The following is a 23,820-nucleotide window of genomic DNA, read 5'->3' as shown; positions in this document are numbered from 1 at the left end:
GCCAGAAATATTGAGGCAAGAGGGCATCGCCATTGAGTGGGTTTGCCATGTGCCATGTCATAGAAACATATACATGTTCAGAGAAGGGTGCAGAGGAAGACATTCCCTAAATGTTTAGCAGAGATCAGCCCCAAGTGTCAGGATGTTGCTGTTGTTACCAGTTGTTCATTTGCCTTTCTGTGCTTTTTAGACTTTTATCCCGAGCAGTTACCACTTCTGTCATCAAGAAAAACATTGTGGTATTTTTTTTATTCAAGTATAATTAGCATACAGTTATTAATTGCAGGTACACAATATAATGATTTAACAATTCTCTACATGACTCATTGCTCATCACGATAAGCGTACTCTTCATCCCCATCACCTAATTTCACCCACCTCCACCCACCTCCCCCCTGGTAACCATTGGTTTGTTCTCTATAGTTAAGAGTCTGTTCTTTGTTTGTCTCTTTTTATTCTTGTTGGCTTGTTTTGTTTCTTAAATCCCACATATGGATGAAAATATATGGTATGTCTTTCTCTGACTTGTTTCACTCAGTATTATCCTCTCTAGGACCATCCCTGTTGTTGCAAATGGCAAGATCTCATTCTTTGTTATGGCTGAATGATATCACGTTGTTTATCGATGGACACTTGGGTTGCTTCCATGTCTTAGCTATTGTAAATAATGCTGCAGTAAACATAGGGCATATATCTTTTCGAATTAATGTTTTTGTTTTCTTTGGGTAAATACTCAGTAGTGGAATTCCTGAATCATACTGTAATTCTATTTTTAATTTTGGGGGGAATCTCCATACTGTTTTCCAGAGTGGTTGCACCAGTTTGCATTCCCACCAGCAGTACAAGAGGGTTCCTTTTTCTCCACATCCTTGCCAATACTTCTTATTCCTTTGTGTTTTCTATTTCAGCCATTCCAACAGGTGTAAAGTGATGCTCAACATCAGTAATCATCGGGGAAATGCAAATTAAAACCACAATGAGATACCATTTTACACCTGTCAGAATGGCTAAAATAAGTGTTATTTTAAACAAATACTATCTAGATTTGAGTCTTGGACCTAAGTCCCTTACCTGTCTGGTCCCTGTTTTCCTTCTGTGGAAAATGGGATTAGTACTCTCTGGTTCTCCTCCCTCCCTAGGGTTGGGACAGATTAAAGCAGAGAGAAGGACAGGTGCTCTGGAAACCATCAGGCACAATGAACCATGGGAAGACAGAGTTGTTATTGTCTGGTCATGGCCGAACCCAGCCTCCTTACATTGAGAATATTGTGCCCTAATTTCCCTTCCTGGAGACCACATTCTCTGTGGCCACTTTCTAAAGGCATCGGAAACAGGGTTGCCTCGTGTTTATCACACACCTAAGAACTGGGCATAACTCCACCATCCAGTGGTGAAATCTCAAGACACAACATGCAGACGGGTCTTAAAGAGAACTGCTAAGATGGGGGTGTCAGTGGGGGCAGGGGCCTTCTGTTTCTTCCCTGCCATCCCCAGGCCTCCTCTTCCTGCTCGTATCTGAGGCCTCATAAGAAGAGGAAAGATGGGGCTTTTTGCATGAGTTCCCCTACAGGAAGGTGGCTTGTGGGCAGGTCTGTGGCATCACACTTCCTGCTGGATTCTGGAGGGATTGATTTCAGCATGTCAGACAATTTTTTATTTAAACAAAGAGCCTCTACTAAGCTGGAACCCAACTAATGACTAGTGCCCTTGGCAAAAGTCAAAGTATTGTTGTGTGTTTATTTAGTAAGTAAATGAGTGGATGGATAGAGGAGGGAGAAAAAGCCTAGTCCCCAGGCCCCCTAAAAATGGTGCATGTTCAAGGCTGTGATCCAAGCTGAGCCTTTCATATGAGTTATGAATAATCTGCAATTCCATGATTGAATCAAATTAGAAGTGAATTTAGTCTATTGTGGCATTGCCTATTTCCCTTAATACGTGATGGTGTTTGTGTGTCTGCTGGCACACTGTGGGGCCCAGCCTGGGGTTTTAGAGAGCCAGGCCTCTCTGCAGGGTAATAGCTCTATTATATTTCGCCCCGTGGACTCCAGGCAGCTTATTACTGCTAACCGCCCCCCCCAACCCTGCTTCAGTCGAACAAGCCTCCTGTGAAATTGGATGGAAGGCAGGAACTTCTGTAGCAAACTAGATATTGCTGTCTTTCTTGGCCACAGAGGACCCAGCTGAGTGAAGGGAAGGGGATTTTTAAGAGAGAGGTGCTTTCGTTTATTTGCAAAAACCCACGTAATGAAGTTTGAGATGGCTCCCAGAGAAAGCTGGCTGACGTGACCAAAGGGATTAGAAGCGGGGGAAGGGCCAGAAGAGGGCTGCTGTGTGAGGCCTGGCTAGAAACCAGCCAGCCAGACAGAGGAGCAAGACGGGACGTGAAAGAAGTCCCAAGGTCCCAAGAGGAAAGAGACTGACTTGTCCAGCAGAACTGGACTGGCGGAATTTGGCCGGGGGCGAGGGGGGGTTCCTGTCCACACAGTTGGAACTGAGCTCACTGCCAGACACCAAGGGTTCATTCCTGTCCCCGCCCCCCAACCCCAGCTTCCCTTGGTGCCTCTAGCAGAGGTAGAATTTGAAACTAAGGAGACTGGGGACCTTGACCCATTTCTCCCTAATGTTTCTTTCTGAAAATTATCAAACATACAGAGACGTTTTTAAAGAATTGCACATTGAGCGCTCATGTTCCCACCACCTAGATTCTGCAGTTAGCATTTCTCTCCCCGTTTTATCACATATCTGTCCATCCCTCTCTCCATCTGCCAATCTATTTTATTTTTTGAGATGTTTTAAAGGAGGTTGCAGAGAGCCCCTAATGCATTTTGGCAGTTGAACAGTGGATTGCAGTGGCATACAAAAGGAGACATTTTGTTGTTACATTTGTTGTTCCACATTTTCTCCAAAAATCTTCTTACCAGTCTTGTGGAGCTAGCTCCCTCCCACAATGCCTTTTACTTGTAGGCTGTCAGTTTCAAAGGTCTCCAGGGACCTGGGAGGCAATGTAAGGGAGTGAAACAGCTCTGGTGTAAGGCTGAGGGGACCCAGAGAGCGCCTGTTCCATGGAGAGGGGTGTCCACTGTCAACTCCAACCCACTGCTGCCATGTGAGACTCATGAGAATTTTTTGTGAAATCTTCTACTTTTGAAGTGTTTGCAAATAATCTTTACAGACTGGGCAAAGGGTATCAAAGATGACTTTCGTGTATGAGTTTTCTGCAGCTGCCTTGGCAGATTACCATAAATTTAGCAGTTTAAACAACACAAAGTTATTCTTAACAGTTCCGCAAGTCAGAAGTCCAACATGGGCTAAAATCAAGGTGTTGGCCTGGCTTCATTCCCTTCTGAGGGCCCTGGGGAATCTTGCTTATCTGGGTTATTGGCAGACTAGTTATGAAAAGTGAAACTCTGTTTTCCTGTTGGCCATCAACTGAGGATCATTCTCAGATTCTAAAGCTGTCCACTTTCCTTGGCTTATGACCCCCTTCCTCCATCTTCAAAGCCAGCAATAGTGAGTTGAGTCCCTCTCACACTTCACTTCTCTACTCCTTCCTTCTCATCTCTCTGAGCCAGCCAGAAAGGTTCTCTACCTTTAAGGACACTTGTGGTTACATTGGACCTACTTGGGTAATCCAGGCTTCTCAAACTCATCTCATGGTTCTTAACCTTAACGACATCTGCAAAGTCCCTTTGCCATGCAAGATAACATATTCATAGCTTCTGGGGATTAAGGCGTAGATATCTTTGGGCTGCTACTCTGCCTACCATACCTGGCTTCTGACTGGAGACAAAGTAGACAGTTTTGACATTCCCCCTGGGCCTGCCTGGTCCTCAGGTCCCATCTTCTGGGCCCTGGGAAAATCCTTAATATCTCTAATGAAATATACCCCACAGACAAAAAGAAGTGAAGGACAAAAGGAATCTCAAATTTTATAAAATCAGATTGTTAGCAGTGATATTGGAATTGCTTTTCTGAAGCAATTATATATTACAGGAAAAAGCAAATAAGTAACAATGTTAAGAACCTAGATTTTTAGCAAAAGAGATAAAATAGATAAAACCAGACAAAGACATCACAAGAAAACTATAGACCAATATCCATTTTGAATGTAGATGCAGAAATCCTCAAAATACTAGCAAACCAAATTCAGCAATATATAAGAAGGATTATACACCATGACCAAGTAGGGTTTATCCTAGGAAGGCAAGGTTGGTTCAACATATGGAAATCAATCAATGTAATACGCTTTATTAATAGAATAGAGGAACAAAACCCATATGATCATTTCAGTAGATGCAGAAAAAGCATTTGACAAAATCCAACACTATTCCATTATAAAAACATTCAACAAACTAGGAATATAAGGGAACTTCAGCAAGTTGATAAAGAACATCTATGAAAAACCAACATTAACATTATATTTATTGGTGAAAGATTGCAAGCTTTTCCTTCTAAGACCAGGAACAAAATAAGGGTATCTGCTCTTGCCACTTCTGTTCAACATTGTACTGGAGTTTCTAGCCAAAGCAATTAGACAAGAAAAAGAAATAAAAGGCATCTAGCTTGGAAAAAGTGAAACTCTCTATTTGCTCATGACATGGTTTTATATATAGAAAATCCTGAGGAATACATACATACACAAAATTAGAACTAATAAGCGAGTTCAGCAAGTTGCAGGATACAGGTTCAATATACAAAAATCAATCATATTTCTATACATTAGTAAGAACAATCTAAAAAGGAAATGCATATTTACTAGACATTTCTCCAGAGAAGATATACAAATGGCCAATAAGTATTTGACAAATATACTCAACATTATTAGTCATTAGGAAAATGCAAATCAAACCAAATGAGATACCACCTCACACCCACTAGGATGGCTATAATCAAAAGGATGGATGATAACAATTGTTGGTCAACATGTGGGGAATTTGGAACCCTCATAGGTTGCTAGTGGGAGTGTAAAATGTTCTTGCCACTTTGGAAAACAGTTTGGCTGTTCTTTGAAGAGTTAAACATGGAGTTATCATATGGCCCAGCAGTTCTACTCCTTGGTATATATACCCAAGAGAACTGAAAACATGTCTACACAAAAACTTATACATGAATGTTTGTACTAGCATTATTCATAATAGCCAAAATGTAGAAACAACTCAAATGTCAATCAATTGATGAATACATAGATAAAATATGGTATATCCATACATTGGAATATTATTCAGCCATAAAAAGAATGAAGTCCTGATATGTGCTACAACATGGATGAACCTTAAAAGATGTTCACTGAAAGAAGCCAGACAGAAAAGGCTACATATTATATGATTCCATTTACATAAAATGTCCAGGATAGGAAAACCAATGTAAACAGAAAGCAAATTAGTAGTTACCTAAGGACTGAGGGGAGGGATAAAGGGTAGTGACTACTAATGGATATGAAGTTTATTTTAGGGGCAATGAAAATGTTCTGGAATTAGATAGTGGTGTTGGTTGTACAACTTTGTGAGTATATTAAAAACTACTGAATTATACACTTTAACGGGGTGCATCTTATATTGAATTTTATGGTATGTAAATTATATCCCAATTAAAAGGGCATGCAATATAAAATTAAGGTTCGGTAAAATTCTGTAGTCCTATCTATTAAATATTACTTCAGCATGAACTCATGATGCATGCATTGAAATATATTTCTAGCTCTGGGTTACCTGGGTGGCTCAGTCAGTTAAGGGTCTGCTTTCAGCTCAGGTCATGATCTCAGGGTCCTGGGATTGAGCCCCACATCAGGCTCCCTGCTCGGCGGGGAGTTTGCTTAGCTCCTGGCCCCTCCCCCCTCTTGTGCTCGCTCTCTTTCTCTCAAATAAATAAAATCTTTTAAAAATAAATAAAATAACCACAAAGATACAAATGTAGGGACCCGAAGGGGTACGTGCACCCCAATGTTTATAGCAGCAATGTCCACAATAGCCAAACTGTGGAAAGAGCCAAGATGTCCATCGACAGATGAATGGATAAAGAAGATGTGGTATATATACACAATGGAATATTATGCAGCCATCAAAAGGAATGAGATCTTGCCATTTGCAACGACGTGGATGGAACTGGAGGGTGTTATGCTGAGTGAAATAAGTCAATCAGAGAAAGACATGTATCCTATGACCTCACTGATATGAGGAATTCTTAATCTCAGGAAACAAACTGAGGGTTGCTGGAGGGGAGGGGGGTGGGGGGATGGGTTAGCCTGGTGATGGGTATTAAAGAGGGCACATTCTGCGTGGAGCACTGGGTGTTATGCACAAACAATGAATCATGGAACACTACATGAAAAACTAATGATGTAATATATGGTGATTAACATAACAATAAAAAGAATATAAAAAATAATAAAATAAATAAATAAAATAAAATAAAGCATTTCTAGCTCTGACCACTGTAAAGGCATAGAAACCATAACCAACCCAGTAGTAATGAATGCCCTTAGCACCCGTATTGCAGTATCCAAATGGTGATCACAATGATAATCTGGACCTGGGGTTCCTTGGCAGAATGGCTGATCCAGGTTGGGGCAGAAAATGTACAAGTTAAGCATGGAGAATCTTTTGTAATCTTTTATCAGTACTCTGTGGTCATATCCAAAGGACTAGGAGCCAACTTGAGAAGACTCTCTTGGACTCGAGATGGTATTATTTGGGAACCAATAAGAATAATAATATTTACACTGAACTGAAACATATTAATTATGTAAAAATTTATGAGTTCATAATGAAAACAAATAATTGGCCATCTTTGGAACATGGTAGGGAACCAAGTCATTCTGAAAACTGACAATCAAGAATGTGTCATGTCTTGGGGCGCCTGGGTGGCTCAGCCGTTAGGTGTCTGCCTTCGGCTCGGGTCATGATCCCAGGGTTCTGGGATCGAGCCCCTCATCGGGCCGCCTGCTCTGCGGGAAGCCTGCTTCTCCCTCTCCCACTCCCCCTGATTGTGTTCCCTCTTTCACTGTGTCTCTCTTTGTCAAATAAATAAATAAAATCTTTAAAAAAAAAAAGTGTCATGTCTTTCCTGTACTTTTCCTATACTTTCCTGTACCTCAATCAAATAGTTGATGTGGTGATTTTTCTTCATTATAGTATCCCAGCTAGTAAATAAAGAATGACAGAATACGAGTATCACCGTTTTGCAAACCCCTGATGAACTGAAGGATTTAGGCATTGATCATCAGTGGCCACCAACATCACAAAAGGAAAGACAACTGAAGAGTATGTGTTTCCTGTAGGAGGCTCACACCACTATAAAGAGGTTGCCAGAATATCTCACCGAATTAGGCCAAGCCTCTAGACCTAGTTGCCAATTTACAGGAGCCAAAGAGGGGTGGACAGAGGAACGTATTCAGAGACACCACAGCAATGCAAGCAGCAAAATGCAGCCTGTAGGAGATCCGACAGTGCAAATGACCCAGTTTCTTCAACAAACAAATTGTAGGGATAAAAGAGACTTAGAAGGTGCATCAGCGAAAGGCAGCATGTGGGCCTTGTCTTGATCCTGATTTAAATAACTGCAGAAAGATAGAAGATCAGGGAAACTTGAACACCAACTAGATATCTGATGATATTAAGGAACTATGTTAATTCTCTTGGGTGTTAAAATGATATTAAAGGCCCACGGGGGCAGGGCCTCCCACCCCCAGGCTTACCATGGCATTGGTAGAGAGCAGAGGTGAAAATGTGCCCTCTGCCAGTAGAGCCCAGGGAGGGAGAGCGGAGGGGGCTGAGCCAGTGAAGCCCAGTTGATGCTTCCAAACTCGGGGATAAATGGTTTCTCCTCCACGGGTGAGGAGTGTGCGTGGGGTGAGGAGAGAGGCCAGAGCGTTACTGAAGGGCTGTCTTCCACGTGGAACCATGTTCCTGTAGCGAGGGAGGGCACCCAACCCCAGGGCTGCTGTCGTGGGTTTGTAACTGCTCTTGTACAGAGTCAGGGGCTTCCTGTAGACCTATCCCTGTCCACCATGTGTGCAGGAATTGGAGACAGGACTTCGGGGTGCTAAGTGGAAGGAGGTTCTAAAGTGACTGAAGTGTCCCTGGCTTTCACTCGTTCCCAGAAGGCTAGAAAGGAGTGGCATTTGCAGTTAGCCAAACCGCGTGCTTGTGGAGTCCTCTTGGCAAGATGGGAGCTGAACCTATCGTCTCCTGTCCCGTGTCTCCCTCTAGCTGCAATGGCAAACGCTACCTGGAGACACTCCCCAACACCAGCATCATCATCCCCTTCCACAACGAGGGCTGGTCCTCCCTCCTGCGCACCGTCCACAGCGTGCTGAACCGCTCGCCCCCGGAGCTGATCGCCGAGATTGTGCTGGTTGACGACTTCAGCGATCGAGGTAGGGCCCACCCCACCCAGCTTCCTGCCCCCCACACTCCATTCAGTGACCGGCCAGAAGGGTGACAGGTTTTCTTCAGCAGCACCAACAGGTGGGCCACCGTTTACTGATGCTTGCTGTGTGCCTGGCCATGACCCTGGCCCTATACACAGTATCTCATTTAGTTCTCGCAACATCCCATGAAATAGATTCTGTTTTTATCCTGTTTGTATCGATGTAGAAGTGCACTAAACTGCAAATAACAGAAAACTCATAAACAATAGCTCAAACAAGTAAGGGGGCTTATTCATTCATTCATTTCTAATAGGATCCAGGATTGGTACAGCTGCCTCAGGCTATCATCAAAGCACCAGGCTTCTCTGTTCCTGCTTCCTCATCCTCATGGTCACAAAATGGCTGCTGTACCTCTGGGAAGTCTGCCTTTCAGACAGGGAGAAGGAAGAAGGGTAAAGAGAACAAAGCCTCCCTTTTTCAAGATTTTGCCTTCTTATTCAGGAAAGACTTTTGGCCAGAGCTCTGACATCCAGGCATCCCTATCTGCCAGGATGGCTAGAAATGAAAGTGTTTTGATTTGGGGCCCCTTGAGGAGAGGTAGGAAAGGGAGACGTGCATTAGAGAAGGTGTTGAGTGAGCCCTTCTCCAGTGTCTGCGACACCATTCTACTGCCGAGAAGACTGAGCTACCGCTTGCCTGCTCTGAGCAGGCTCGCTGCCGTGGTTGAACCTGACGGCCGCAGTAGGCAGGGCTATACTCATCCACTCTTGCCATCAAGGTACCAACCACAGCAGGGCCCTCTCTCCTTGAGCAGGCCAGGTTCCGTCCTGCCTTGGGATCTTCCCCCGCTGCTCCCTCTGTCCGCACATCCTCTTGCTTCTTCCCCTGTCTAGCCCCCACACTGTCTTCAGTTAGGTGCGCCACCAGCACTGCTCACTCTTCTTCGTGTGTAGTTGCGTAGTTGTGTGGCTGTTGGTTGGCCTGTTTGTTGTCAGTTCTCCTTACTAGATCGTTCGTGGTCTAGAGCAGGGGATCCATAACTGTGTGTGACTTAGTGAATGCATGAACAAGGAGGGAGGAAGGAAGGAAATACGTGGCAGCCACACACACACACACACACACACACACACACACACACACACACACACACACGGCCACACGGCCACCCGAGCAGCAGGGTCATCTTCAGCCACTGAGACAGCCGTGGCTGGGGAAGACACAGACGTTCCTTCCATGGCTGGTGCTAGCCTGTGTTTTGTGCTCAGCCTCAGGTCCCTGTCACCTGTGTTCTGAAGCATCAGCTGTCCTGGGGGTTGACCCTACACCACTTGGTAGGGTCCCTGTCTCAGAGTCATGGGGCATGAGTCCTCCAGAGGTAGAATAAACCACACATCTGCTGGATTAGAAACGAGTGTTTCTCCCTGCTCAATTAGAAAAGAATTTTAAGACCATCTAGGCTGCTGGCTTTCAGTGTGTATCTCAGAGCAGTAAGGACCCAGGGATGCCTCATTGTGAGCAGGAGGGTAAACCTCGCCGGTGCGGGGGGGGGGGGGGGGGCTGTTCAGCTCCCTCTCCTGGCATGGTCTATATTTGGTTTCTGAAAAGGTGTTCACTAAGAGGAGCTGCACTGCTTAAAAATGCGTGATAATCACAGATATCACTTAGCCTGCTCCTTTTACAGGTGGGAAACCCAAGGCCTGGAGCAGTGGACAGGCTTAACTAGAGCACACAGCTGGCTGGTTGCAGAGGAGAGACGAGAAGCCCGTCTCCGGGCTCCTGGGGCAGCCTGTCCCTCCTCACCTCAGCTGGTTATGAGAAACATCGGCCGAAGTGCAATACTCTTTTCTATCCCCAAGGACACTTCTCAATAAATTACTTTTCCATTGTATTAAAGAGCAGAGTTCCTGCTATAAGGAGCTCATTATCAAACACATCCAATCCTGGACTATAATGGTTTGTACCTCTAATAGCCCAGTTTCCTCAGTGATCAAAATAACATGATGCCCCCACCCCCCAATAATAAAAGAATGTGGCAGTCTTGAGAAAGAAGAGGCAGATTTCATAAGAATGACATTTTCCTAGCGTATCTGTTTCTCCAGAGAGCAAAAATATTGATCCAATGTGGTGCCATTGCCAGACCCTAATCAGATAGGGAAGAGAACAGATAGTATCCCATTTCCCAGATGAGAATGACACCTCAGGCCCCTAATTGTTGCCCCTTTTGCTCAACGAATCAGGCGTGCAACCCAGAGACCAACTCCTACGTCATGCCCCTGAGTCCCGCACAGTAGCTGTCAGATTTCACAACCTGCATCTTTCAGAAAAGCAATCATTATTCTAGTTTCAAGAAGGAATTCTTAAGGCAGCTTTGGAAGAAAACTTACTCAGCAGTGATTGTTTTAAAAATGAGATTTGGGAGAAACAATTTCAGAACTATGGAGAGTCCTGTCCGAAGTACAGCAAATGTGGGCCATCATAAAAGACAGATTTCTCTGGGCCATGTGAGCAGAGGCAGTTCTCAGAGTTGAAATTCATAGATGCTAACTACAGGCTAGATTGGCATTGCTCAGCAGAAGGCATTTTCCTCCAAAATGAGTCTCCTCCAGGCTCCTCAGGGCAACTAATTGTAATTCAGCTAAGGGTTGAGACCTTGGGTAGGAGACAAAATTGGAGCAGATGAATGCTTGAAATAAGATCCCCAGCTTTGTGCAGGCAGCACTGGGGACTAGACTGGAAGCTGATGCTGACCCCAGAATAATCCTGGCCTTGCCTGCAAATAGAGCGCTGCAGAGTTTTCCAGAGGTGTCCAAAAGCTCTTCAAATGTGTGAGCTTTGCTTGAGGATTAGGAGGACATAGAGGTGTTTTTGCTCTAGTGGGAGAGAGAGATGAGGGTATAGGGGAGCAGACCTGCCTCCAGATTACACTGCCTGGATGGGAGATTATTTATTAGAAGAAACAATAGAGGCCTTTGTTCATTTGTTTTTTTTTTTTTCTATTCCTTTTCTCCTTCTCCTCCCCACTTTCAAATAGTGTTGGTGTTGCAGAAAAACAGGATATGTAGTAATGGAAAGGGTTATTGTCCTTAGCTGAACGATGATGGGCTCCCTGGACTGATGAGGTACAGAAAGGAAGGGCTATGATATAATCTCATTGACAGTACTCTCCGCAGCTCAGCTCCCCATCAGGGAACAAACAGACACATGCACAGGGAATGGTTCCCTAGGAGGAAATCTAAAGCAAGTGTTTCAAGTGTTTGCAGAGCTGTTGATGGATCGTTGGCAGTGATTGGTGCTGGGAGGATTATGGACGTTGCTGGACCCACTGGCTCACACAGGAGAGGCCCTCACCAATGAAGCCGGAGTCAGGTCCTCTTTCCATGATGGGCTTATTAATTCTGACCTGCACTCTCATACCATGCCAGTCGTGGGGACCCATCAAGGACATCCATTTTGCCCTGTCCTGATTTGCATTTCAACATACCACTCTTGACACTGCCCCTGAGCATATGGGTCTGTTCCTCTCTCGGCCTCCGTCTGCTTCCAGGACCCCCACAACTATTGGGGTGCCCATTCCCCACTTCACTGTACTGTTTCAGTTCTTTAACCCTGAGATTTGTACTGCGTATTTTGTTTTTCTCTACACTTGTTCTGATTTAATTCATATTCGTATATTCAACAAATTGCATGAATTGATTGTACTGCCTGCTGTACTAGGTGCTGGGAATGCAACAGGACTAAGACAGACTTCCCCCCAACCACTCACATCTAGAAGGGCAGACCGATGGGGTAAGAGACAATTGTAAGACCATGGAATGTGTGCCCGTTGGTGGAGATCCAGGCTCTGAGGAGCACAGACAAGGTCAGGGAAGACATCCCAGAGAAAATGCCAGCTAAACTCAATCCTAAGGGATAAGTAGATACTACTCCCCAGGACATGGGAGGGAAAGAGTGTTGGAGGCCGAGAGAATGGCGTGAGCCCAGGCTAGGAGGGAAGGAGAAAACGTTGAAGGTGCAAAAAGAGCTGTTGATAACCTTATCATCTGCAGGCAATGACTATTAGCATTTAGGCTTTTTCCCCCCTCAGGGTTTGTTTTTTTTTTTAATAGACTTTATTTTGTAGATCAATTTTAGGTTCGCTGCAACGTTAAGGGGAAAGTGCAGACAGTTCCCATACACCCCTCCACCCTCACTCCACACGTAGCTAGCCCCCAGGCCCTGTCAGTGCTCTGCACCTGCATCAGAGTGGTCCATTGGTAACAATTGATGGACCTATGTTTGACACATCATTATCACTCCAAATATATAGTTTTATATTGGGGTTCACTCTTGGTGTTGTATATTCTGTGGGTTTGGACAAATGTATGAGGACATATATCCACCATTATGGGATCATACTGAATCGTTTCACTGCCTTAAAGCTCTCCTGTGCTCTGCCTGTCCATCCTTCCCTCCCCCTAGCCCCTGGCAGCCACTGACCTGCTTGCTGGCTCCACAGTTTTGCCTTTTCCAGAATGTCTAATATAACTGGAATCATTCTCTATGTAGCCTTTTCAGATTGGCTTCTTTCACTTAGTAATATGCATTTAGGTTTCTCCTTGTCTTTTTATGGCTTGTAGCTCATTTCCTTTTGGTGCAGACTAATACGCCATTATCTGGACGTATCACAGTTTATTTATCTACTCTTCCGCTGAGGGACATCTTGGTTCCTTCCAAGTGTGGGCAGTTATGAATAAACCGATTATAAACATCCATGCACAGGTTTTTGTGTGGACATGTTTTCAGCTAACGTAGGTAAATACCAAGGAGCACAATTGCTGGATTACATAGTCAGAATATGTTTAGTTGTGTAAGAGACTGCCAGACTCTTCTTACGAAGTGTCTCTACCATTCTGCATTCCCAGCTATGAATGAGAGTTGCTGTTGATCCACACCCTAGTCAGCATTTGGACTTGTCAGTGTTCTGGATTTTTGCCCTTCTAATAGGTGTGTAGGAGTGTCTCGTTGTTCTAATTTGCATTTCCCTATGACCTTTGCTGTTGAGCATATTTTCACATGCTTATCTGCCATTTGTATGTCTCGTTTGGTGTCCAGTGTCTTTTCATGTCCATTTCCTTTTTCATACCCTCCCAATCCCCCTCTAGCTCCACTCCAGCTGAGGTAACTAATGTTAATAGTCTGATGTGCATTATCCTGCGTAGTAATACTAACATGTAACAGCATGTAGTAACAAGAACTAGTACTCACTGAGCGCTTACTTTGTGCTAAATGAATTCACCCATTCATTCCCCTGCCACTCTTTTTTTTTTTAAAGATTTTATTTATTTATTTGAGAGAGAGAATGAGAGAGAGAGAGAAAGAGAGAGCACGAGAGGGAAGTGGGTCAGAGGGAGAAGCAGACGCCCCGCTGAGCAGGGAGCCCGATGTGGGACTCGATCCCGGGACTCCAGGATCATGACCTGAGCCGAAGGCAGTCGCCTAACCAGCTGAGCCACCCAGGCGCCCCCCCTGCCACTCTTGAGGGTTCTGTCATTCGCGGTATGAAAAGCACTGGACTCAATGATCTCAAACCACTTTTTTCTACTTGAAAATGGTCCTATTTTTATCCCCATTTTGCAGATGAGAAAACTGAGATACAGAGAGGTTAAGGAAATAGCCAGCATGTACTTAGCCCAAAGAAACAGAGCTTTGATTGAAAACCCTGTATGCTGATGCTAAAGCCTTTACCCCTAATCTTTACATGTTTTTTTTTTCCTTTTAATGGGGTCATTCTGTACACATTACCCTTTTTATTCCTGTTAATATATCACAGACATCCATTAAGTCAAAAAGATAGAGAGCTAACTCATCTGTTTTTTAATAGCTAAATCATGTTCCATACTGTGAGCCAACATTTAGTGCCTTTACGTTGCACTTTGTGTCATGGTCATCCGGTCGTATTTAACTTTGTATCCGGGCTTCTCTTTCTTAACTTTCTACAATCCGTTCCCTTTGTCATTATAAACTGACTGTCACATCTCTCCTCCTCTGAGGCAACTGTGAAATAGAGACAGGAGTCAGATGACCCCAGAATATGAGCAGTGTTGTTGGAGAGGCTGGTCCAGAGAACACAACATTGATCTGTTCCTCCCGCTCTCCTCCTGAACTCACTGACCCCTGGACAAGCTGAGTGGCTGAGGAACTGTAAGCCTCCCTGGCAGGGCAGAGCCCATGCCAGTGAGCGCACCACAGGCAGGAAAGGATGAAGCAGGCCGTGCAGGCGGAATGACTGTTTGTATTTTGGCCTGCCCAGCATCACCTCCCCTGACCACCCCAAAAGTGAAATACTGTTCCCTCTATAGTATGAGGGCAGGAGAAGCAGTTCCGTCTTACAGACGACAAAACCAAGGCTCAAAGAGATTGGCAGTAAGTGGCCTAAACTGCTTACCTGCCCTTACAGTCTAGGAGTCCCCCCTTATGGGTGGGGATATGTCCCAAGGACCCCAGTGGATGCCTGAAACCACAGATAGTACCAAGCTCCCTATTTACCATAGTTTTTCCTATACATACATACCTCTGATAAAGTTTAATTTATAAATTATGCACAATAAGAGATTAACAACTAATAATAAAATAGAACAATTATAACAATAAACTGTAATAAAAGCTATCTGTGAATGCGGTCTCTCTCAAAATGTTTTTTTTTTCTTATGTTAGTCACCATACGGTACATCATTAGTTTTTGATGTACTGTTCCATGATTCATTGTTTGCATATAACACCCAGTGCTCCATGCAGTACGTGCCCTCCTTAATACCGATCACCAGGCTAACCCATCCCCCCACCCCCTCCCCTCTAGAACCCTCAGTTTGTTTCTCAGAGTCCACAGTCTCTCATGGTTCGTCTCCCCCTCCAACTCCCCCCCTTCATCTTTCCCTTCCTTCTCCTGATGTCCTCCACGCTATTCCTCATGTTCCACAGATAAGTGAAACCATATGATCATTGACTTTCTCTGCTTGACTTATTTCACTTAGCATCATCTCCTCCAGTCCCATCCATGTTGATGTAAAAGTTGGGTATTCATCCTTGCTGATGTCTGAGTAATATTCCATTGTATATGTGGGCCCCATCTTCTTTATCCATTCGTCTATTGAAGGTCATCTTGGCTCCTTTCACAGTTTAGCTATTGTGGACATTGGTGCTATGAACATTGGGGTGCATATGGCCCTTCTTTTCACTACATTTGTGTCTTTGGCGTAAATACCCAGGAGTGCAATAGCTGGGTCATAGGGTAGCCCTCTTTTTAATTTTTTGAGGAACTTCCACACTGTTTTCCAAAGTGACTGTACCAACTTGCATTCCCACCAACAGTGTAAGAGGGGTCCCCTTTCTCCACAACCTCTCCAACATTTGTCGTTTCTTGCCTTGTCAATTTTTGCCATTCTAACTGGTGTAAGGTGGTATCCAAAGGCAAAGGAAACAAAAGTGAAAATGAACTTTTGGGACTTCATCAAGATAAAAAGCTTCTGCACAGCAAAGGAAACAGTCAACAAAACAAAGAGGCAACCCACAGAATGGGAGAAGATATTTGCAAATGACACTACAGATAAAGGACTGGTATCCAAGATCTATAAAGAACTTCTCAAACTCCACACCCAAAAAACAAATAATCAAGTCAAAAAATGGGCAGAAGACACGGACAGTTCTCAAAAGAAGACATACGAATGGCTAACAGACACATAAAAAAAATGTTCATCATCATTAGCCATCAGGGAAATTCAGATCAAAATATGTTCTTGTGCCGTACTCACTCTTCTTAGGATGTGAGATGATAAAATGCCTCCATGATGAGATGAAGTGAGGTGAATGATGTAGGCGCTGTGACGTGGCATTAGGCTACTGTTGACCTTCTGACCATATGTCAGGAGGGTCACCTGCCTCTGGAACCACCGATGACCACGGGTAGGTGAAACCAGAGAAAGCAAAACTCTGGTTAAGAGGGGCCTGAGCTAGTCTCCTGCTGGTCGGTAATCCCACTTGCCAGGAGGGATTGATCTTCCCCACGATGGGCTCCGTAATCTTAAGAATCCCATGTCTTAAGTAGCAGTCTCTAGGGTGTCTTACCACTAAGAAAACCCACAGACTTCTTGTTTCTCTTCTCCTATAATATCTTTGACATCCGAATGCTTCTCTCTTGGACTCCGAAGGAGAGGACTACTAAGAAGATTAGAGCTGTTATGGAATATCAGTTAGTTTATAATGAGGGAAATCTATAAACCTTTTGGTGGATATCTGTCAGGAACGATGGATGCAGGAGTCAATATTTTTATGGGATATTTTGTGCATCTTAAAAAAAAACAGGATTTTGTGAATCAAGCACTGTATAAATGATTTACTGAGATAGCAAAAAAAATCAAATAAATCGCTAATATTGCATCTGAAGCATCAAAAACTCTGATGTTTGGGAAAGAATCATTTCTGTAGTGGAAAAGAGCTGCATTATATTTTCAGAAAGGTGACGCTTCTATTGAGGTGGGTGAGCCCTCTACATTTTAAAAACTTGGTACAGCACAACTGTGCTAAATTGCTGATATTCTGCTGATTTTCTCGCGAGGATTAAAATCTAATCCTTTCCACTCTTTTAGTGTTTCCTTGAAAACATAATGGGGGGAAGCAAAACCCAAGAGAGCAGGTTATTATTGGAGGTCCTTGGAATAAGGCCCCCAGAAGCAGGACCACAGAAAGCCCTCGGCTTAGGGTTGACATTTGTTATTTACTCAGGATCTTGAGGGAGAGGAAATTTGAGGCTGAAATGAAAGGAAGAGGTTCCTTAGTACCTAACTTGATGTGGCTCAAACCAACCAAGTCTTTTTACATCTCTTGCACTTAGCTTGTTAGGTGGGGAGCCGAAAGGGCTGATTTTGTCTACATCCCAGCAAGGATCAGGCACTACCAGCAGGAACAACAATGTGGTATGGTACCTGTGTAACACTTACACTGAACCAGGCACTCTTGTAAGTGATTCAAACATGTCATATCTGATTTCATAGCAAGCCTCTTAGTCGCCAACATTTACCTGAAGGGAAAATTCACGTTTAGGAGAAAGTACAAACCAAAGTTCAAGAAATTCTCTTCCTCTCCCTACCCCACCTCCTAAGGAAAACAACTTTTAGGTAAAAACAACAAAAAGCTTTTAGGTAAAGAAATGCTTATGTCTAATCTATAGGTCCTGCTGTTTTCATTCACTATAAATATCGGCCCAATTCTCTAAATAATACAGGTTCTAGCCCGTTCACAAAGCACATTGGCCAAAAAGTAGGCATTAGCTCTAACCTACCGCTGGACGCCTGACACACAAGCAGCGTAAAGAACCTACTGCAAAAAGATACTTCAGGGATTCTTCCCAATTTCCCTGCAGAACATCCAGCTCCCGAAAGGCTCCATCACGTCTTTATCGGACAACCCCCAACTCCAGAGCCAATTTTGGTTTAAGTTGAATCCAGAGGCACCTTCAGAGCTGTAAACATCAGCAACTTAAAATGTAACCAATTTTCATGGCCAAAATAGGCAATACTTGACAGCTCTGAAGATCAAGAAGGCCCAATCCACACACTTACATGTTATTTATTTATTCTAAAAATTGAAAGGAGAGCATCGCAGTCCTGCCAGTCAATCTAGTGTTCATGGGCATTGAAAGTTTAATTTCTCTTCTCTCTCTCTTCAATCTCTAGATTTACTATCTCAAATAGAAAAATCTCCTGAAAATGCCATTTTTGCATCATTCTCTAGAACAAAGAAATAGGCATGTATGAAGGCCATCGTAACATCCCTTCTTCTCGTGTGGCTTAGTGATGTCGGTTCCTGTAAAGTATTAACAGATTCAGCCTGCCTTTTCCAACCTTTCTAGATCCTTGTGTATACTCACTTCCTTCTCTTGAAAGACCAAAGCGCTCATTCTTCCCAGAATAATAAAAAAAATTTAATTTTATTTGTTTGCTTCATAAATGCAGACCTCTTCAAAGATGCCCACATTATTTATGAGCATCCAAGAATCTCAAAATAACCAATAACTCCCACCATCAACTGTGTGTCTTCCACTCCTGTGCTTATTAATGCATGGGATTTATTGGGCATTGCTAATAATCTGCAGTGAGGGTGAATATAGGAGGAATTATAAAGCTATGCTTTGTACCCAGTCTTCTTAGAAACTGTTAGGGGTTGTTTTTATTTTCTGTGTGCTGTCAGAATATCTGGTCTAGAATATTCTAAATAATAACTGCATTCCAATCTCTATTAATGTAAAATTCAAACTAACCATTACCTTCCCAGAACCCGCCATGACAGACAGCAGATTTGTTTCAACCGGGTGGGAGGGAAGACTAGGCCTGACCTTTCCCCGAAAACATGTCCCTGCTGCCGTAAGACAGAAGAAGCATTGCTTGAACTCATGAGTGAAGAAAAATGACCTATAAATAGACCTTGCTCCTGAGCAGAGTCGACTCTACATATTCTTCGTAGGAGACACAAAACCCTGTTTTCTTCCTGCCTTCCGGCTGAGGGACAATGAAGGACAGAGTCCCTTGGTGAACTACTCCTTGCCCCCAGTTTGTTCCTCTGCTCCTGCAGGGACAGCCAGGCGGTAAAAGCACCCAGCCGTGGGGATGGCTCTGCCCCGTCTGACCAGTGATGTCCCTTCCCCGTGGCCATGGTGATTCATCCAGGGGGGTTGGCCTGGGGCGCCACCTGAGCCCAACCAGTTCGACCCCCGTCCTTTCCCATCTCATGAGCTGACGCATTCGGCAGGGCCCAGCACATGTCGGCATTCAGTAAACTGTCCTTGTTAATGATGCTATGATGGTGGTGGCGGTGGTTATTACTATTAACTGGAATGTGGGGTGATGGGTGCTGAGCTACCCCATCTGCCTCAAAGGTCTGTTCTAGGGCTTAGATGAAATCAGAAACGTGTAAGAGCCTCATGAGCTAAAAACTCAATAAGGACATTGAAGAGGATGCTGATTTCCATGGAAGGAAAGAACCCCAAGGAATCACCAGCCTGCTGGACAAGGAGAAAGTGACCTCAAAGGCAGACAGCCCGCACCTGGAGTATGTCCCCCGTGGCCTCCAGTTCCCATCGGGGTTCAAGCTGTGATCCATGACTCTTCTGTGTCAGCGTCAACCGAGGAGCTTGTTCAAATGCGGACTAGCAAGGCCCACCCACAGAGATTCTGAATCAGTGGTGATCCGCATTCTTCACCAACATCTCATCCTAGTTTGATAGTGTTGAAACAATGTTTAGACTTGGGAAACGCTGGATTCCAGGAATGGCAGAACATAGATCACAGACAGATGCTACGTAATATAGTGGGATGGTAATCTCTTTGAACGTGTGTGTTGTCTGGGCTGCCTGAGGTGCAAACACACACGGCCATTGCAGGAAGAGACAAGTTCAGCTTCAGCCAGACCCCTGTTGTCCAGGATGCCTTGTCATAAATAAGTGCTGGCCTGGAACAGGCCGTGTGGATTTATGGTCCCACATTTAATTTCAATTGCTATTCATTAATCCTGATGATCTCACTTAAATTATTAAACAGTCATATTCCAATTTCGAGGGCACTAATTATATCCTCGAGAGGCTGTTATTATCTGGATGATCACATACACTCAGCCAACACCAGACTGTTTTCTCCCCACTCATCAGAATTTTTTACTTTTTCAGGGTTTTTTTGTTGCCGAGTGTGTGTGTTTCATATGAGAAGACCTCACTGCTGAGGAGGTATGAAATCCTAGAGCAGGGGTTCTCAAATTGTGGTGTGTGTAAGAATCAGCTGGGAGATATGTTTAACATGCAGATTCCCAGGCCCCACCCCAGCAGACACCCAGGTTCTTAGTCTGGGGGGAGCCCAGGAATCTGCACTCTGCCCCTCTTTCTAGGAATTCAGACGCAGGTGGTCCCAGGACCCCCGTGGGGAGACTGAAGTCCCGAGATGAGAAAGCTCTCATTCCCAGCCCTGCAGCAGAGCCACAACCCACATCTCTGGCCCTGTTGTAAGGATCAAATGAGATAATAGATGAGAAAGGGCTTTGGAAAGTATTCAGCACTCTATAAATACAAGGAGGCACTGTTATTTTCAAGCTGGAATGGCCTTGTGACAGAAATGGCTTGGTACTTTCTCTCTAAATTACCATAATCACCTGTTTGGGCCCCAGCCAAGCTCATAACTCCAAGTTCAGCAGGCATGGAAGAAATTCCTTCCGAAACATCCAGTAAAAAAAAATTTCTCTTGTTGTGAGAATGTGCTTGGGTCCCTGCCTGGTCCTCCGTCAAAAGCTCCCTGCCTTTTCTGTTACTGGTCTTGTCTTTTCTGGGATAGACCGACATCTCCTCCAATCTGGGGGCCCCTGACTTCAAAGTCCTCTTTTCTGGCACATGGATTTCTGGCCCTTTCCTGAGACATTTAAGACTCATCCGTGAACATCTTTGCCCCCAGTGGGCTTCCCCCACATGAGCCCACTTCTAACCACGTTCATGACTTTGGAAATAGAAAAGCTCAAGCCAGGGTACCCCGGGTTTCGGTTCTTTCAGCTCTGCATACTCATCTGCCAAGGTTTGCTGCAGGTGTCTTGCCTCTCGAGGCTAGGTCAGCAATGCTGATGGCCACCTCTGCGTGCCTGCACCATGTCTGTCCTGCATCATGATGACCCGGGCGGCTCTTGGGAAAGCATGTCCTCATCTTGAATTAAAATCATGCCACCCTGCAACATCCGTCAGCTGGGTTTATTTCTGCCTTGATCTTCCCACGGTTCCCTCCAGGTTTCAGAAGACCCTGTTTGTATCTCCACCCCCAAGTTCCTTCCACTGCAAGATAAATTTCTTAAAAATGTGGTGGTAGAGTACATTCAAGAACAGACACTCTGGTTCTATTCACATTTCAACCTTTATTTTTAAATATTTCTTCCACACTCCCACGGATCCTATCTCTTCGAGAGCTCTCCACATGCAAAACCTCAAGTTCAGGCATTTGCAAGTTACCCACATGCAAAATCTATTTTTAAATCTGGAATAAATCAAGGCTTTCCGCCGATGGTAAGAAGCCTAGTGTTTGCAGGCAGCACGACTTCAGAGTTTAGGGAATTTCTGCTCTACTTTCAGGAATCTCTAGCCAGCCTGCACATTTCCGAGATGAGAAGTGCAGTCCCCCTGGGCACTTCAGTCGTAGGGCAGGTTTGTGACCAAGTCCTGCTCCCGTTTCAATGCTGAAAGGGCAAGGCTACAGCAGCAGGTATAGACACCTGGTCATGTCCTTTCATTTTCCCCCTTCACTGACTTACCTCGTGAGCCAGATACGCACCAAAGCTCATCCTTGAATACATTTCCCAACCTGTCGAGTATCCACCCCATTTTAACATTTGAGCTAGCTGCTAACACAGCACATACAGTACAGACTTGCAACAGGACTGAACAGCATTCTTAGTCTTCTCGCGAAGGCATTTGCTCTCATGACAGTAACTACAAAAGCCCACCTTGACGGTACCAGGGATCAACTTTTGTGACCATCAGCTCCCCTAGAGATACTGTTGTTTTAATAATGGCATAAAATTGTGCTTGTGCCAATTATTTTTAAAAAATGAAATGCAAAACTTAAACCTTAAGTAGTTTGGGCTTTGAATTCTTGGGTTCTAAGGACCCTTGCTCTAGAATCAGGCAATAGGTGACATTGAACCAGCATTTAATCTCTGTGTGCCTCAATGAGTAAAATTAGGCTACTTCCATAAAGAGAGATTAATTGAGATGTTGCTTGTAGAGGGATCAGAGCAGTGGCTGGCCCAGAGTAACCGTGGCTTAACCACACCATGAGCATTAACGTAGACACCATAATGTTCCTTGATATGAAATTCTATTCATCTGTCCCTGTTTTTTCCTTCATCCACATGTTTTAGCTATACCTTGAAGACCCCCAAAACTTAAACTATCATTATTAGTGATAATAATTTATAAAACTAATAATTAATGCCATTGTTTATTAATATTTAATATATGCCAGGAACTGTTAATTCATAATCTCACTGAATCCTATGATTGGCATTATTGTCCTGAATATTACAGGTGATGAAACAGAATCAGAAAGATCAAGTTTACACCACAAATGAGTGGTGGAGTTGGGATCCAAACTCAAGTTTATTTGGATCCAGAATAATACACTTTTATGTAGTAGCATCTTTGTGATGGTAGTGATAACATGTAAAGATTTAATACCTTATATTTTCCGATCCATTCATTCTTCTCTTTGACTTTGAAAATCAGGGACCAGGTTGGGCTGGGACGATTATATCCGCCTATCAGGAAAACGAGTGAAAAACTGGGCATTTTTCTGCCAGAATTCCCACAGTTGATCTGCTGAGGATTTTTTTTTTCTCCCTCCAAAGCAGAGTGTGATTTTCTTTCCCTTCAACCTTCATGCTGCTGGAAAATTTTAAATTATTCAAGACATTGAAGGTTTATTATCTGCTGGAAGGCTGCAGTGTAATTGCAAGGTATCATTTAAAGAGCTCTCTGCATGAACCACCTTGTTCTGAATACCTGCTCCTGCATAGAGCGAGAAGATGGATATTTATCTATCAGTGGTGGTTTATAACTGCCTTAGATCAATCCTGTTATTCTTTCTCCACGGCCAAAGCCCCCAAATAAATGGCTGGTGATGCACAGAGCACTGAAATCATTTGTGTATCATCAGCCACTTACTTCTCTTCTGCCATTTGCATCGTGATGGACAGTCGTGTGTTTGGGGGATCTCATTTTCATTACAGACTGAATGTATTGCCCATGTGTAATGCCAATTTGGATATTAATCACCCCAATTAGAGAACGCTCTTTCTACTATTATATCAACCCCAAGTCATGCTATTCACACCATGTTCATCATAAAGATCAAATGCCAGTTCCTGTTTCGTTCTTCCTTTTGACACCTGTCTCCATACGAAGAGATCTCCTGTTCCAGTATTTATCATAAGTGACGAGAGAAAATATCTTTGTGTAACGGGGTCAAGAAGATACATTATGTTTTCCTCTATTAGTTCCTCATCAATCCAGTGGCATCATGGAGTAAAACAGTTCATCAAGTGACTTTTCCAGGTATTGGTATGAGAACGAGTAGACCAGCTTTGGTTCCAGCCCTGCCAATAAATAGCTTTGTGACCTTGAACAAATTACATCTTCCCTTTGGTTTTCAGTGGCTGCATCTATAGAGTATGAATGACTTCTAAAGTCCCGTCAAGCTTTAAATCCTAGAACTTTAGGATGACTTTCCTCACCAGTGTTTAGAGTTAGCATTTGATGCCTCATAGTTTTCTTAATGAGTATCAGTTATCCATTATAGCCCTACCCTCAAGAACTACTGAAGTCTGGAAAAGTATTTGCCCTTGAACAAGATGACCCAATGTCTCAGTTTTCAGAAACCCAGGTTTGGTATTTATACATT

General features: G+C 43.9%; 1 protein-coding gene across 3 annotated transcripts in view; it reads left to right on the top strand.

Moving 5' to 3' along the window:
• The window catches only part of GALNT10 (polypeptide N-acetylgalactosaminyltransferase 10), a 230,323-nt gene that overhangs the window by 132,233 nt on the left and 74,270 nt on the right, over window positions 1–23,820 (top strand). For all 3 annotated transcript variants that reach the window (XM_073890665.1, XM_025867177.2, XM_073890661.1), the window contains one exon: window positions 8,208–8,374. In XM_073890665.1, the coding sequence (XP_073746766.1) occupies window positions 8,208–8,374 (167 nt within the window). The remainder of the gene's footprint in view (window positions 1–8,207; window positions 8,375–23,820) is intronic.

This window comes from Callorhinus ursinus, unplaced genomic scaffold, assembly GCF_003265705.2.
Source record: "Callorhinus ursinus isolate GAN/ISIS: 27379988/994484 unplaced genomic scaffold, GSC_fseal_2.0 scaffold3, whole genome shotgun sequence".
Classification (NCBI taxonomy): domain Eukaryota; kingdom Metazoa; phylum Chordata; class Mammalia; order Carnivora; family Otariidae; genus Callorhinus; species Callorhinus ursinus.
The sequence above is the reverse complement of the archived record's forward strand: the minus strand, read 5'-3'. Positions and strand labels throughout refer to the sequence as shown.